The sequence below is a fragment of the Sminthopsis crassicaudata genome, chromosome 3 (assembly GCF_048593235.1).
Source record: "Sminthopsis crassicaudata isolate SCR6 chromosome 3, ASM4859323v1, whole genome shotgun sequence".
Lineage (NCBI taxonomy): Eukaryota > Metazoa > Chordata > Mammalia > Dasyuromorphia > Dasyuridae > Sminthopsis > Sminthopsis crassicaudata.
The window spans coordinates 250,400,695-250,415,394 of NC_133619.1; the positions used below are offsets into that span (position 1 = coordinate 250,400,695).

General features: G+C 34.4%; 1 protein-coding gene across 1 annotated transcript in view; it reads right to left on the reverse strand.

The window, feature by feature from the left end:
• AFF3 (ALF transcription elongation factor 3) overlaps nucleotides 1-14,700 on the reverse strand; it is a 660,643-nt gene that overhangs the window by 537,762 nt on the left and 108,181 nt on the right. Inside the window, 2 exon segments of the mRNA XM_074300399.1 lie at nucleotides 7,753-8,598; nucleotides 9,709-9,829. Of these exon segments, the coding sequence (XP_074156500.1) occupies nucleotides 7,753-8,598; nucleotides 9,709-9,829 (967 nt within the window).

The following is a 14,700-nucleotide window of genomic DNA, read 5'->3' on the forward strand; positions in this document are numbered from 1 at the left end:
ATCCAATCAGTCTTCTTAAAGGTTTCACTTATTTTTTAACACAGATACAGTGCTTCTTCTATACATTTTCTTTCAGAATTCCATTAATTCTTTATTATCCCCTCTATGCTTGTTTTTGTTAGAGGTGGTTCTAACTTTGTGCCTGGAAATTTTCACATGTTTTTACCACATTAACCAGCAGAATGAAGCTATGAAGGGGGTAAGAAACAGTCTGGAAAATCTCTGGGTCATACAGTTAAGCTTGAACACAGATTTAATAAGGTTATTGATGCTTAAACTGGAACACAGATTTAATAAGGTTATTAATACTAGGATTGGTTATAGAAGATATTATAAGCAATATAGCTTTAGTATAAGTTCAAATAAATGGGTAGCCTGTCATAATGGAACCATGGGAGCAAGTTTTATGAAAAATAAGAGAACAATCATGGAGAAAGTAAAATCTTCACATAACTTCCTTCACAGTGCTCCTCCCCCAAGTACCTCCATCCTAATTAGTAGGTTCCCACCTACTCTGCTGAAAAAGTTGGTTTTATGGTATGAATTTTAAAGAGTCTGGAGGGGGAAAGAGGTGTAGAAATAACATGACACAACAGGGCACATTATAATGTACTTTCTTGATGCCTTCAAAGAAAGGTTATGAAAACCTAAGGTTATTTTAAGTTCTTTGAAAGCACATTACCTTTCAAACAAATGCTGGCTGAACATAAAAGAACAAATAAAAATGAAAACTTTTCCCCTTTGCCAAGCTTCATTATGACCCACCTGTTACAAATAAAGGAAACAACAGTTCCCAACCACAGGAAAGACTAGGGGTCAGCAATGTAGAAGAGAACCTGAGGCTGAATTTTCTTATTCTTGTTATTTACCCTGTATATATGTATATCTCTCTCTCTGGATTTCTGTTTCTCTCTGTGTGTTTCTCTGTGTCTCTTTCTATCTCTGTCTGTCTCTTTCTCCAATATCATGGCTCTGAAATGCCATTATTTCCATAATAATCCAAAGTATCATGTCACAGTATTAAATTTAGAGCTAGAAAGGACTTTAGGAAGGAACTATTTCAAACCCTCTCTGAGACCAAGAAGCTGGTTGACTTTCTAGGATCATGCAGGTAAACACAACAGTCCAAATTTGAACTCCATATACCCTGGCTTAAATACAGCGTTTGTCCCCCCCTCCCTTTACCCCAGATCACACTTCTATCCTATATTATTTTCACAATTGCCATTACTGAACAACCACATGGAACTGTATTTATGTAATACTTAGGCAGTCTGGGGGGAGGGGAAATTAGTGAGGAAAAGATTGCTGGGCCAGATGGGTAACCTGAGCCCAAGAGCATGCTTCACACTGTCATTTCATCACTAAACAATAAGGTACCACCATATTTCAGTATATGAAAACGTAACACATCTCAAATATAATTAAGAAATTTAGAATTGCATGAATATGTAATGTACACATTGCTCTACAGATGCCTTTTTCCCTCGACAGGCTGGTGCCTGCTTTAATTTGGAAACGATCCATTTTCATACAAAGGTAACCAAGAGTGACAGGAAATCAGACGCCTACATTATTTATCTTTTGTGAACTTTTCTTTAAAACACACACACACTCACACACACATACACACACACACACAAAGCAAAAAACCCTCAGTTAATTGCTTTTTTAAGAAGCTATTTAGAAGAAATACCTGCATCTTCTATATTTTCATTCATAACATAAGTGACAATTTTAAGATATCTCAAACTCATGCCTCCTGAAGATATTTATATATATCCTAAAATATGCATTTTACAATGATTGATTTTAGCTAATTAATTTTAACTACCCCCCCAACCCTAAAATGTTTTTGGATGCTCTTGGATTAATTAAAAGATTAAAAATCTGAATTTATAACCATACTTAACTAAAATGTGAATTGTCACTTTCATAGAAGTTGCTAATAAGATTAAGGTAGTATTCATTTGCTTCCAAAACCCTCCAATCTCCAGTCGCCAGAAACTTTTAGTGGTGGCAGTTTCAAGTTATTTCAATTAATTAAAATAACATAAACCAGAAACCAGAGTGGTGTAATTCAGATGTTTTAGAAAAACCTTGATGAGACTGTAACACTTCCCAAACAAATGTGTTTCACTGTAGCTAGCCTAAGGGAAAAAAAAGTTTAAAATACAAGTGTCCAGATGCCTTTTCAGGGACTTGACTTCCATTAAGTAGACTTTTTTTGTTCTTTTAAATTAGGTAGCTCTTAAGACACATTTTGAATTCCAAAGTTTTTTTTTCAATATTTGACTTCTTCACAATCCATTTTTTTATCTTTTTTAGCTTTCCAAAACTCAAAATTATATATATATATATATATATATATAAATTCTACCAAAATACTAGTCTAATCCAAAGTGCTTTTCCAGGACTAAAAATATCATTTTATTAACAATGCTATAATTTTACTATGCAGCAGTCCTTAATGTCTGGATTCTATTAATAACTGGAACACTGGATTCTGAATTACCTTATGTGCTCAAAGGGACTAATCCATAAACTAAAAAAAATTATTCCATTTGGAAATAAAGTTTGGTATATTTCTGTCATTCATTAAAATTCTTGCCTCAAATTGAAAAGTAGCCCCCTTTCCAAATGAAACTCCAGAGGAAATTCATTTTAATGAAGGGTAGGGCTCAAGGGTAAAAAAGACCCTTACTATGATACTAAAAGTATGTCTTTTATTAAGAGAGAGAGAGACACACACACACACACACACACACACACACACACACACAGAGAGAGAGACAGAGAGACAGAGAGAGAGAGAGAGAGAGAGAGAGAGAGAGAGAGAGAGAGAGAGAGAGAGAGAGAGAGAGAGAGAGAGAGAGAGAGAGAGAGAGAGAGAGAGAGAGAGAGAGAGAGAGAGAGAGAGAGAGAGAGAGAGAGCACGAGCTTGTGAAAAAACTAGCAAAGAGGCAGGTGCATAAGTTAATGTAGTAAGATGATTTAAACTTTCATATAAATTTTCAGGGAATTTTTATATACTAATTACCTTGTTATTGAAAAATTATTGATAACAAATAATTCATCATAGCTACAGAAGTGGAATATATTGCAGAGGATGAATAGCTCAGGAAGTACCAGATCAGACAAAAAGTATTCACAAATTTTCAATTTTCAACATACATATATTTATAGGATATATTTTACTTCAAATTATCACAAAAGGAAAGGTACTTATCTTAGATGTAGAAGAAATTTAGCCTCAAAATTAATTAAAAAGAAACTAAAAAATGAAAATTTTCTAATGCTAAATTAGTGTTTAATTTTCTCAATTCAAGTGTAAGCATCTTGAGAGCAGGGGTACATTTTATATGTGTTTGTATCTCCCATAACACTAGCATAGGACCTTGCACATAGCAGATATTCAATAAAAATTTGCTAGTTTCATTTGTCTGCACCATATCATAGTCAAGTCACCTGACTTTTTTTTCCACTGAATTTCTCAGTTGTTTTGACATCATGTAAACATAATTTTAATGAATAATCTTAAAGAACATTTATATATAATAGTAGCATTTGGCCTTATGTCTATTCCAGGTAGGATCACTGATCTCTTGAGTAAGAGTAGTCAAATCATACTAGTTTCCCCTCAAAATCAATTTCCTTTTTTGTAAGTTTAGGCAATAATATCCCTCACCATAAAATTCTGAAATAATTGATGTCAGAATTAATGATAAACACACATACATACACTCTCCCTCTCTCTTAATATATATTTATATATATATATGTATATTAATAAAAGTACTACCTAAGTAAAATATCTTCATATAAGAAATATATCTGCTCTGAGCTATACTTATTCATTGATGACCTTTATCATATGTTTTGTCATGGTCTGAGATTTTATAGGAATAAATAGAAATATGCAATTATGTACCTGCAACTGACAATCTTGAGTTTTCTCTAAAGGTTTGTTTAAAAAAAAGCAAATCCACAAACAAATGTGTTTTGTAGATGTAGAAAAATAGAAGATTATAGATTACATTCAAAATACTGCATTAATACCTATGAAAGGTTATTTTCTCATCATGAATATACCTTTAATTAAAACAAACAACTGTTATAGGATCATAATTATACCTCTCTCTTTTTTTTATTATAGTTTTTATTTACCAGATATGTGCATGGGTAATTTTACAGCATTGACAATTGCCAAAACTTTTGTTCCAATTTTTCCCCTCCTTCCTCCCACCCCTTCCCCCAGATGGCAGGTTGACCAATACCTGTTAAATATGTTAAAGTATAAATTAAATACGATATATGATTATGCCTTTCTCTTATCTGCTTCACACAACTATGCTTTTAATGTCTTTGGCTAAATTAACAATTTTGTTTAAAACAAAGAAAAAATTTTATCATTAAATGGGCCCAACTTCCACATCAATTCTTAGTGAACAGTTCTCCTTTTAACTATTTTTCAAATTACTCACTTCAGTCATAGAGGGAATTCAACCAAATAATGGGAAATGGGAAAAAAAAAAAAAAAGTTCTGGTGGTACATCACTCCGGACTTCAGTCTACTCTTTATTTGCATGTCAAAGGGATCTTCCTAAAATGCAGGGTTGACTATGTCAACCACTCCCCAACCCTCAACAAACTCCACAGATTCTTTCACTTCCAAGATCAAACATCAAAACCTCTGTTTATTAAACTGGATCCCCTATATTTTCCAATCTTCTTATACCTTATGCACATCAATATATGCTATAATTAACATTAGCCTTCGTTTTCTTCAAATAAGATGTTTCATCTCCGGACTCCAAACATTTTCACTGACTCTCTCTGCCTGGGATTCTTTCCCTTCTTTCTCTGCCTCTTGGTGTCCTTAAAATTCCTGCTAAAATCCCACTTTCTATAGAAACCATTCTTATTTTTCCTTTATTTTAGTGACCTGCCTCTTTTGATTATTTCAACTATATTTTGTATATAGTTTTATTGTACATAGTTAAGTTCATGTTATTTCTCTCATTGGACTGTGAACTCATTAAGAATAATGACTGTCTTTTTACCTTTCTTTGTCTTCTCATCACTTAGTTTCCTGCCTAGCACATAGTTGCCATTTAATAAATGTTTGTGACTGATTGATTTAGAGCTCAAAGACCCTGTGTTAGTTTCAATCTCAAATTAATTGTTAACATCTATATGGATATGAGGGAAGCCCTTCATTCCAAGAGCCTTATTTTTAAATTTGTAATAAATATTCATTGGTCTATAAAATGAGAAATTAGACTAGATTATCTCTAAAATAATTTCAAACTCTAAATACAGTGATCAAGTAGTTGATAAAAGTGGGGATGAACAGATAGAGGGGGAGGATTCCTTCATTATTATACTTTTCCACTTGTTTAGACTACGTAATAGAGTTAGTTCACTCTACTAACTTGAAAAGAACATGAAAAGTTTACTAGAATAAGAAGAAGGCTCTGAATAATATGTTTTTCCCTGTGTGGATCTCTTTAGGATATTTTCTGCTCTTGATGACTAGAGATTGTATTAGGGTAACTATTACCAGACATTTAAAGGCAGGTCCTATTCCAATTTAGCTAGGATAAATGCTTTATCTCTAATAGTCACTGATGGTGATGATCATGAAATCAAAGAGCCTAATGAGACAAAAAACCATCTGTTTTAGTCCCTTGCTAAAATTCTTTAAGTAAATACTTACATCATGCAGGGAAGATATAAAGATATGTAATTAGTTTGAAAATGACTAATTTGTAGGGTTGTGTGAATGTGCTACCTGTATGATTTCTTAAATCAAAGAGATTGGAGATACTTTTGAAAAAAGTTATCCTCATATAAAGAAGTAAATACTACAAATGAAATATTGCCAATTACTAACCCAAAAGATTACTAATCCAAAGATTCATAAATTTTTCAGCTATTGCTTTTTAAAAATTATGTGCTCTATAGAAAATTGAGAAACATGAAGTTTTTTTGAGGTTTCTCTGAGAATATTTGTATGATTTTTTAAAATATTGAGTCATTATTTTCCCATGTCCAACCAGAATAGACCAATCATAAGACATTTATTTCATTTCATCTGATTATTAAATTGATCTTTAAAAGTCTTTTTAAGTCAAATTGTTATTAGTATTTTGAATTATGTTTCTTAATGAGCCAGCTGAACTATCTGTTTAAAGCTTTTATTTTAGAGATGAGCATATATGAAGCCAGAAGCTATATGCCTTGTCTATCTCAGGCTCATAGGATAGCCTGTTGGAACTGGGAGAGATAACCTTCAGAAACTGAGATCTAGAGATGTTAAATGATTTGGCTAGGGTCAAACAGCTAATAAATATAGTCCTGGGAGTCAAATATTTTGTATAGTTATATAAAATATAAAATCTGTTTGATAATTTAAATCTGTGCTAAGACTTTTGGATGTCCTGTACAGATCTCTGTGTGTATGTGTGTGTGTCTCTTTCTGTCTTTCTCTGTGTCTCTCTGTTTCTTTCTCTCTGTGTGTGTTTCTCTCTCTCTCTCTTTCTTTCTTTCTCTCTCTCTCTCTGTCATTGTCTTTCTCTCTATCTCTCTCTTGTACATATATATATATATATTTGTATATATACATATGTTTGTGTTTATGCCTTTTTACTCATTTGAGTAACTCATAGCTTCATTGAGTACAGAACAATATGCTAAGAACTGAGAAAGAAGCAAAGTTGAGATAACACAAAGCCTTTGCAATAGGAAAACATATAGAAGTAATGTTAACCCTCTTTGTAACATTTCAAATGCTTCTTTAATGTAAAAAGCTCATTTTAGATCCAAATCCTTTGTTAATTTATCTTTAAACAACAGTGTTAAAATAAAATATCACTTCAATCTATCAGCACATTTCTTTATCTCTTTCATTTTGTAATGGAAATACTAAACAGTGAATACAGAAATTAAAATACAAACCAAGAGTATTTGATCTAAAAGGATCTACTATCTTTTATAGCACTATTTATTCCTGAGAGAACCAGAGGGTTCAAGTAGAAATTCTGATTAATACCAATGAACCTGGGTCTTAAAATTCCAAATATTGAATGAAAATGATATATTTATACATTCATAAAATATTCTTATTAAAGCAATCCTTTTCATTATGTGCTTCATTTTGTGCCAAGAGACTAAGGGATTTTTCTAAACTGATAAAAAAAATTAATCCATTAAAAATAACCTTTTAACACATTAAAAAGTCATCATCAATCATTTGTGTTCAAGTGCTTTTATTTCTACTATGTAATGCACTTAATTATATGTCAGACAGTATAGAATCTTTTCTTCAAAATATATTACCTAGGACAATGAAGTCATGTCATCACCCCTACAATAAAACCTTATAGACATGATACCTTGGTTTAGTTTAAACACTAAAAGTCCTGATCTTAATTGAGCTTTAAAAAAAAAATCACACATTATATTTCTGCATTTCTTTACTGATTTTCCCTATCTAGGAATAGGTATATATGCATGTGTGTATATACACATATATAGACAGAGATGAATATTTTATGTATAATATATGTCAGAGAATCCATATAACATATACATACGCATACATATATACATGAATGGAATTTATATCCATATTCCTGAGTTAGAAAAAAAGAGTAAGTGGAAATTAAACCTCAGGTCTGACAAATGATCACACATGAATCATTAATTTATTTAGCAATTCCATGAAAATAACGTTTTAAAGTGACTTACCTCCCCTTGTTTGGGAATGTTAAATTTTGCTAACTTGGACTTGGTCCTGGATGATTCAGCTTTATTGACAGGTACTCCTCTGTAGGATGTACAATGTACACTAGTTTCTGTTGAAGACTTGAGTTTAGGAGATTCATCAGGGGCCTGGTCTTGGCCATCCATTGGCCGAACATAAGCAGTTGGTTTCTGCTGGATTAGACTTGGTTTTGAAGCAAGAGAAGGAGGGAAGTTCTGAACACAGTGCCCACCACTGCTGTGTTTGGCAGTCATGGTAGAGTTCCTTTCTTGAGGTTGAAGACCCATTTCCACACTGCAGCTCTGCTTGGACCTTGACTGTTGCCTGCTGACAGTGTCTCCAAGCATGGTCCTTGGAGGTCCTGGTTGTGCTGAGTTGGAGGAAGAGGAAGAAGAAGAGGAAGAGGAGGAGGAGGATGTGGGGCTTGAGACACAGTGTTTAGGTTTCTCATTACTGGTTTTTTGGTTAGCAGATTTGAAGTCACTATTGTGTGAATCAAGCAATCTATGCCCATGCTTGCTTGCCCTCTGCTGGCCATCAGATGTAGGATGCCCAACTTTCTGCCAGCCCATGGTGACCCTCTTGCTCTGCTGCACAGGTACAGCTGCTGGTGTGGAAGATGATGTGCTGCAGATAGGAGGCTGGGGCTGCGATCTTGAATCAGCAATGAAATGCTCATCTATTTTGTTCATAGGGGTCTGTGGAACCCCAGGTTTGGGAACCCCAACAAGGTGACTCTGATTGGATCGGTCAGTCAAGAAGTCTTTCATTTCGTCATAACTGCCTAAAGTATTCTGGATCCGATTTGAGAGCTCATCCCCCTTGTTAGTCTGGGGGGAAAGAAAGCAAGCATGCTATAAAATACAATAGAGAGAAGAAAACAAAACCAAAAAAAAATAGTGAGTGTGCCTTTATTAAAGACCTTATAGCAAACAGAGCTGCCTCCTTTAAAAAAGAGCTAAGGGCTGATCTCAAGATTGGATCCTCATTGTCTCTGAAGACACTTGTCAACATTCTAAAGCCACTCTGTACTGGAAAAGCTATAAACAGCCTTAGAGTACATAAAGAAGAAATCCATCACTGGTATCATGTTGCAGTTAAAATATATTATCTGGAAACCAGAAAATTTACTATTGCAACTGTACAAAGTGATTTAGATTAAATCTTTCTATGATTAAATTTTGGGTTTTTTGGTAATTCACTGGAAGTCTTACTCAAAAATTCAGGTTGATCTCTTAAATATTCTAATCTTTATTTCCCCCCTCCCCAAGCATTTTTTTTTTCAGAAACAAAGAATGATAGGCAAGAGAAACCAAGTAATAGTTTAATAGTCATTTGGAGCTAAGGTTACAGAAAACCTATCATCCTGAGTTTTCCTTAAGTTTCATGAAACTCTTGATATCAGTTAAATTTCCTGAAGAAAATTAGTTTTAGGAGACAAATTAGATTGCTGGTATTTAGTACAAATAAATAATCCATCTATTGTTTCTTCATTATCAATCCAAAGAGGGACCCAGACTGGAAGCATGAGCCAAGCATGTTAAAAAAAAAATGTAAACTTGACCTCTTTTTTTTTTTTTTTAATTCTAACTATTTTTTTTGCTAAGTGCTTAGTGATTAGATCAACACAACCTTCACCTGGGGAACTAATTAGACATCTAACGATTTATCTCATTGCTGAAATCCTTAGCAACCAAAACTCTAATATAACAACATTTGATATTTTACCAAATATGCATAGCCACTAAAGATATGTGAAGTATAAATCAACATCTGGTGAGGTTGAAACCAACATCTGGTGGCTGTGTTGCCTCCCTTGGACTGCACAGGGAGCAATACATTCAAATTTTAGCATTCTCTCCCATAACTAGAGTCTGGCATGGTGGGGGTAGGGGCCATGGGAGAGGGAGATAGAGAGAAAGCAGCTGAAAAGCATCTACCTTGTAAGGTTCACTGAAGAGGGAGTAACTTGTACTAAATGCTCCATCATCTTGCTGAGTTTCCTGATTTCTCCTTTCCCGTTCTTTCCTCCGTAATACATTTCTGTCTGGTTCATAGACACTGCATCCAAAGAAAGAAAAGAGAAAAAACCAAACTCACACAAATGTAAAGGGCAAAGCACAATCCAGCATTAATACAAGTGCAGAAGTCTGCTTCCCAGACAAATGGCAATGATAACAAGAACATGAATCAGACTAATGCCAGTCCAATCAGGAGGTAGAAGTCAAGGTCCCTGGATACACTAGTGCTTTCTTCACACGGAGAACAGATAATTAAATTCTTAAAAGGGGGGGAAAGGAAAAAAGAAACTTAGGACAAGCTCTAGCCTGTACTGAACTTCTTTGCCTCAAATGTGAAAGAGGAAATATCTAAGCAACTTTGACAGGAGAAGACTGAAAGTAATCTTAAAGCAGACGGTAATTACAGCTATGTGTAAATAGAAATTATGAGCATATTTCCACTTATGACATATCCTCAGAGTGTTATATGGGAATGCTCCTTTTTTTTTCCATGGCTGTGTTTCTGTAGTGATTCTTTCATTAACTAGCTCCCTAAAGAGCTGTTAAAACTACATGCTGGAGTGGTTTCCACAGTTATGCTCCTTCTTCTGATCTCTGTTAATCAGCCAAGTCGTCAAACTACTACTGAATCAATTCTTCCTTCTGATATATTTGACACCATCACTCCTTCTAACTATGAAAAATGTGTTGAGAAGGAGGGGGTGCAGGCAATGAAGAGGGAGATAAGAAATTGAATTATGTCATTCCTTCAGACAAAAATAATTAGATTTTTTTGTATAAGAAAATGTAATGACTTCTCCCAAAATACAAATACAAAGCAACCAGACTGTAGACAAGAGAAAGAATTAAAGAAGTTCTTCATTTCTTTGTTAGAGAGAAAACAGAAAACTTGGTCCTACCCATAAGAAATATATTGTTTTGTTGATGTGGTCTCACTAATTGTTTTAAATCACAGCAATAATGGGCGTAGCAGCTGTGGTGACAGTTAGTGGCGGTGGTAGTAGTAGGAGTAGTAGTATGAGTTATTGTTTGTCTTTCTTCCTCAAAGAGGAACACGACATCAGGAAGATGATGCCATGACTTGCAAGTTAATTGGATTCAAGAGGCAGAGGGTTGTACAAAGTCACCAGCCTCACTCTATCCTCAGGAGCCAAGATACAGATCAGGATGATGAGAGATGATCCCTGATACAATAGGAGACGGGGCTTTTTTAAGATAAGGTCTTTCCCAGGTCTGTTTGACTGAGGCAAAGGCCATTCACCCATTCAGTGATTTATACTAGGTAAGAAATGAGGCAAAAAAAAATGGCCTCAACAAACAAAAAAACCCAGAAAAATAATGAATCAAAATGGGACGATTTTTGGCTAAAACAGAAACAATTGCTTTTTATACTTTGAATCATTAGGGCCCAAACAATGACCAAGTGAAACTTGGGTTGGGACTTATGACAGGACAATCAATGGCTTTAAAGTTTGTCCTTAAAAAAATCTATCTTATAATGTTGTAAAAAAAAATTACCTATGCATATGTACTGTCAAAAATGTTTTAATTATAAAAATTAATTTAAAAAAAAGGAAAAAATCTATCTTATAAAGTTTCAGTGATCAAAATTTAACTTCCTTTGGGGAAAAAAGGAAGGAAGGAAGGAAGGAAGGAAGGAAGGAAGGAAGGAAGGAAGGAAGGAAGGAAGGAAGGAAGGAAGGAAGGAAGGAAGGAAGGAAGGAAGGAAGGAGGGAGGGAGGGAGGGAGGGAAGGAACTGTGTTGCCCAATTGGAGCTGCATTGCCCAGCTAGAACTTGCCAGTGGGGCAGCTCCTACTATTCGCTAGTTGTTGTTTGTCCTTCATTCTCAAAGAGTACCATGATGTCAGGGAAGTAACACCATGACATACAAATGAATTGAATTTAAATGAAGAATTTTGTAAAACCACCAGCCTTACTCTCTCTTTCAGGAGCCATCTAGGTGCAATGGCAAGATATAGATCAGGATCACTGGCGATACCCTCCATTAGTAGTAATAGTAGTAATAATAAATGTCCTAAATATATTCAATTGAGCCAACCAAATTAATACCACTAAATAACCAATGGTCTCCTAGAAAATGAATGGTTTATTGAATTCTAGCAGATATATCAAACCTTTTCAAAACTTTAAGATATTACTTAAGTTACACAATAAAGGGTTTCTTCTGTCTTTTTTTTTTTTTTTTTTTTTTTTTTGGTCACGTCCAACTCTTCATGACTGTGCTTGGATGTTACTTGGCAAAGATACTGGAGTGGTTTGCTATTTCCTTTTCCAGCTCATTTTATAGATGAGGAATAGAGGTAAACAACTTTAAGTGACATGCCCAGGATTACAAAGCTAGTAATCATCTGAGATTAGATTTAAATTCAGAAAGATAAGTTTTCCTGACTCCTGTTACTTTACTTTAGTGTAAAGAGCTATGATCTAGGTATCTAATATTAATTTTGCTGTTAACAAGTTGTGCGGTCTTAGGCCAGTTACGTCTTAATTTCTTCATTTATCTGTAATTTGTTTCCCATACCATCCTACTCCTGTAAATGTAAATTCTATTCTTGTTAATGTAAATGTTTCCTGCTAATGCGGTTGTAAAGGTAACTAGCCAAAGATTAGAAAAAGATCATTCATACCTATGGTAGCCTTTAAATTTGCCAAGTTTGCTAACCCAGGAACAGCAGTGACGCCTTTATATATATTGTAAAATCTCTTGTTTCTAGTAGGGAAAAAAAAATAAGCATTTACATAGTGCCTACGATGTGCCAAGTACTAATTTAAGCATTTCACAAATATTATCTCGTTTGTTATTCACAACAACTCTAGGGAGATAGGGGCAATTATTATCTCCATATTGCAGTTTGGTTTCAAACTCAAATCTTGGGGCAGCTAGCAGCGGATAGAATACTTGCCTTGAAGTCAGGAGGACCAGAGTTCAAACTAAAGTTTTGCTGATACCAGTATAATAAAGTATATTGGTCAAAGTTGTTTTACAGAAGAACCATTATGTATCTTAATAGCAGATATTTCCAAAACCAGAGAAAAAAAGTAGAGTCAGGACTGGAAGATGATTCAAAGATTATGACCCTAGACTTCAGAGAACCTAGACCCTAGATTCAGAGAATCATAGAGTCAAGGGAGAATTAATCTTGGAAATTGGGTGAGTTAAGTGAGTGCAGTAGACTCAGGGAACCCAACTAAGCAACTAGTTGAACAGAGATGGGTTCCTGGTAGCCTTTCAAAAGCTAGGCCTTCCAGGACTGGATAGAGTCACACATGGGAAATAGAAAGCAGTTTTATGAAATGTGATACCTATCTAGCATGGTACTGTCTTTAAAGTCTAACATTACCTTCCCACTAAATTATCTTATATTGCTGTTATATAGATAAATGAAATAATATAATTTAAAATACTTTGAAAAGTTAAAGTGCCATATAATGCAATAGTTCATCATTTTGATGATATATGTTCTGTAATAAGAATAGTAATTATTATTAAGTGCTATTGATTGATCTGAATAAAAACATGTTTCATATTTTATTTTATTCAGCTAACTATTCTTCAGTAAAATAAAATGTTTTCATATAACAGTAGGGGTCATAAATAAAATAAACACTCTTAGTTTAGTCTAGTTACCTAAAATTCAAATCAGCTGATCACATCCTTCAATATGCTTCAGGCAAAGCTCTTAGAAAGCCTGAGGCCATTTTATTTAAATTTAAGATTATGGAATGTTAAAATGCCCAGAAGAGGTAGACTATTAGCATTTTAATACATCTTTGGTAATTTATTAAAAGTCATTAGATTTGGGAGTCCAGATGATGACCTTCATGTGAAATAAGCCCTAAGACCAAAATCACATCTACAAAAAATGCTCTGAATAACTGCCCTGAAAGGGACCAGCATGAGCAGGCACAGATTCTTAAATCAGCCCCTCAGAAATTAGATTACAGGGTCAAGGAAGAAGAGAAAATTATGATTGGGATATTTGTAGTTCTACAATCTAAACTTTTCCTCAGTGCTTAATTTTCTTGAAATAGTATTTAGCAGGTAGGTACAAGTTATAGAGGGCAGCTAGATGGTGAAATGGATAGAGAGCAGCATCTGGAGTCAGGAAGACCTGAAATCAAATTCAGCCTCAGTCACTCACAAGTTGTATTACTCTAGGCAAGTTGCCCCAGGCAAATTACTTCATCCTGCTTGCCTCAGTTTCTTCATCTGTAAAATAACCTGGAAAAGGAAATAACAAACCACTCCAATATCTTTGCCAAGAAAACCCCAGAAATGACTTAAACAGCTGGACCAGTTGAACAACAACCATTAAAAGCTATGATTTGCAGTTTTAAATAAGAGAGAAAATCTTAATTATCTTGCAATCTATTAGGTACTAACTTTAAGGAGATTCTAAGTGTTTCAAGAAGGGCACTAGTTTGCATTTCATGTTCTACATTATGTTCCCCACCAACAGCAAGTAGTATAAGTTCGCTGAAGGCAGGAACTATTTCATTTCGACTTTGTAGTCTTAGAATTTTGTACATTGACTGGCAGTACTACTTTCCTGACTTCCCTATAAATGTAAAGAAAACCACTTATGCTCTGAGTCACCCAGGATCCCCACAGAGGTAACACTCTCATTCCAGGCCCTTATCCCTTCTGTTGCCAAAAACTATAAGCACTATCTTTTAAACCATCTCTCCTATGTGTTCTCTTCCATCTTGTGACATTTCCTGGACTATTGAAATATTATTCTGGTTAGTCTCTCTGCCTCAAGTCTTTTGCTATTTCAGTTTATCTTCCCCTTAGTTTATCAAAAGGATCTTAAAGCACAGGTATGATCTGATTGCCTCTCCATTCAATAATTCCAAGATGTTGCTTCAGCCTCCAGAATCAAATATA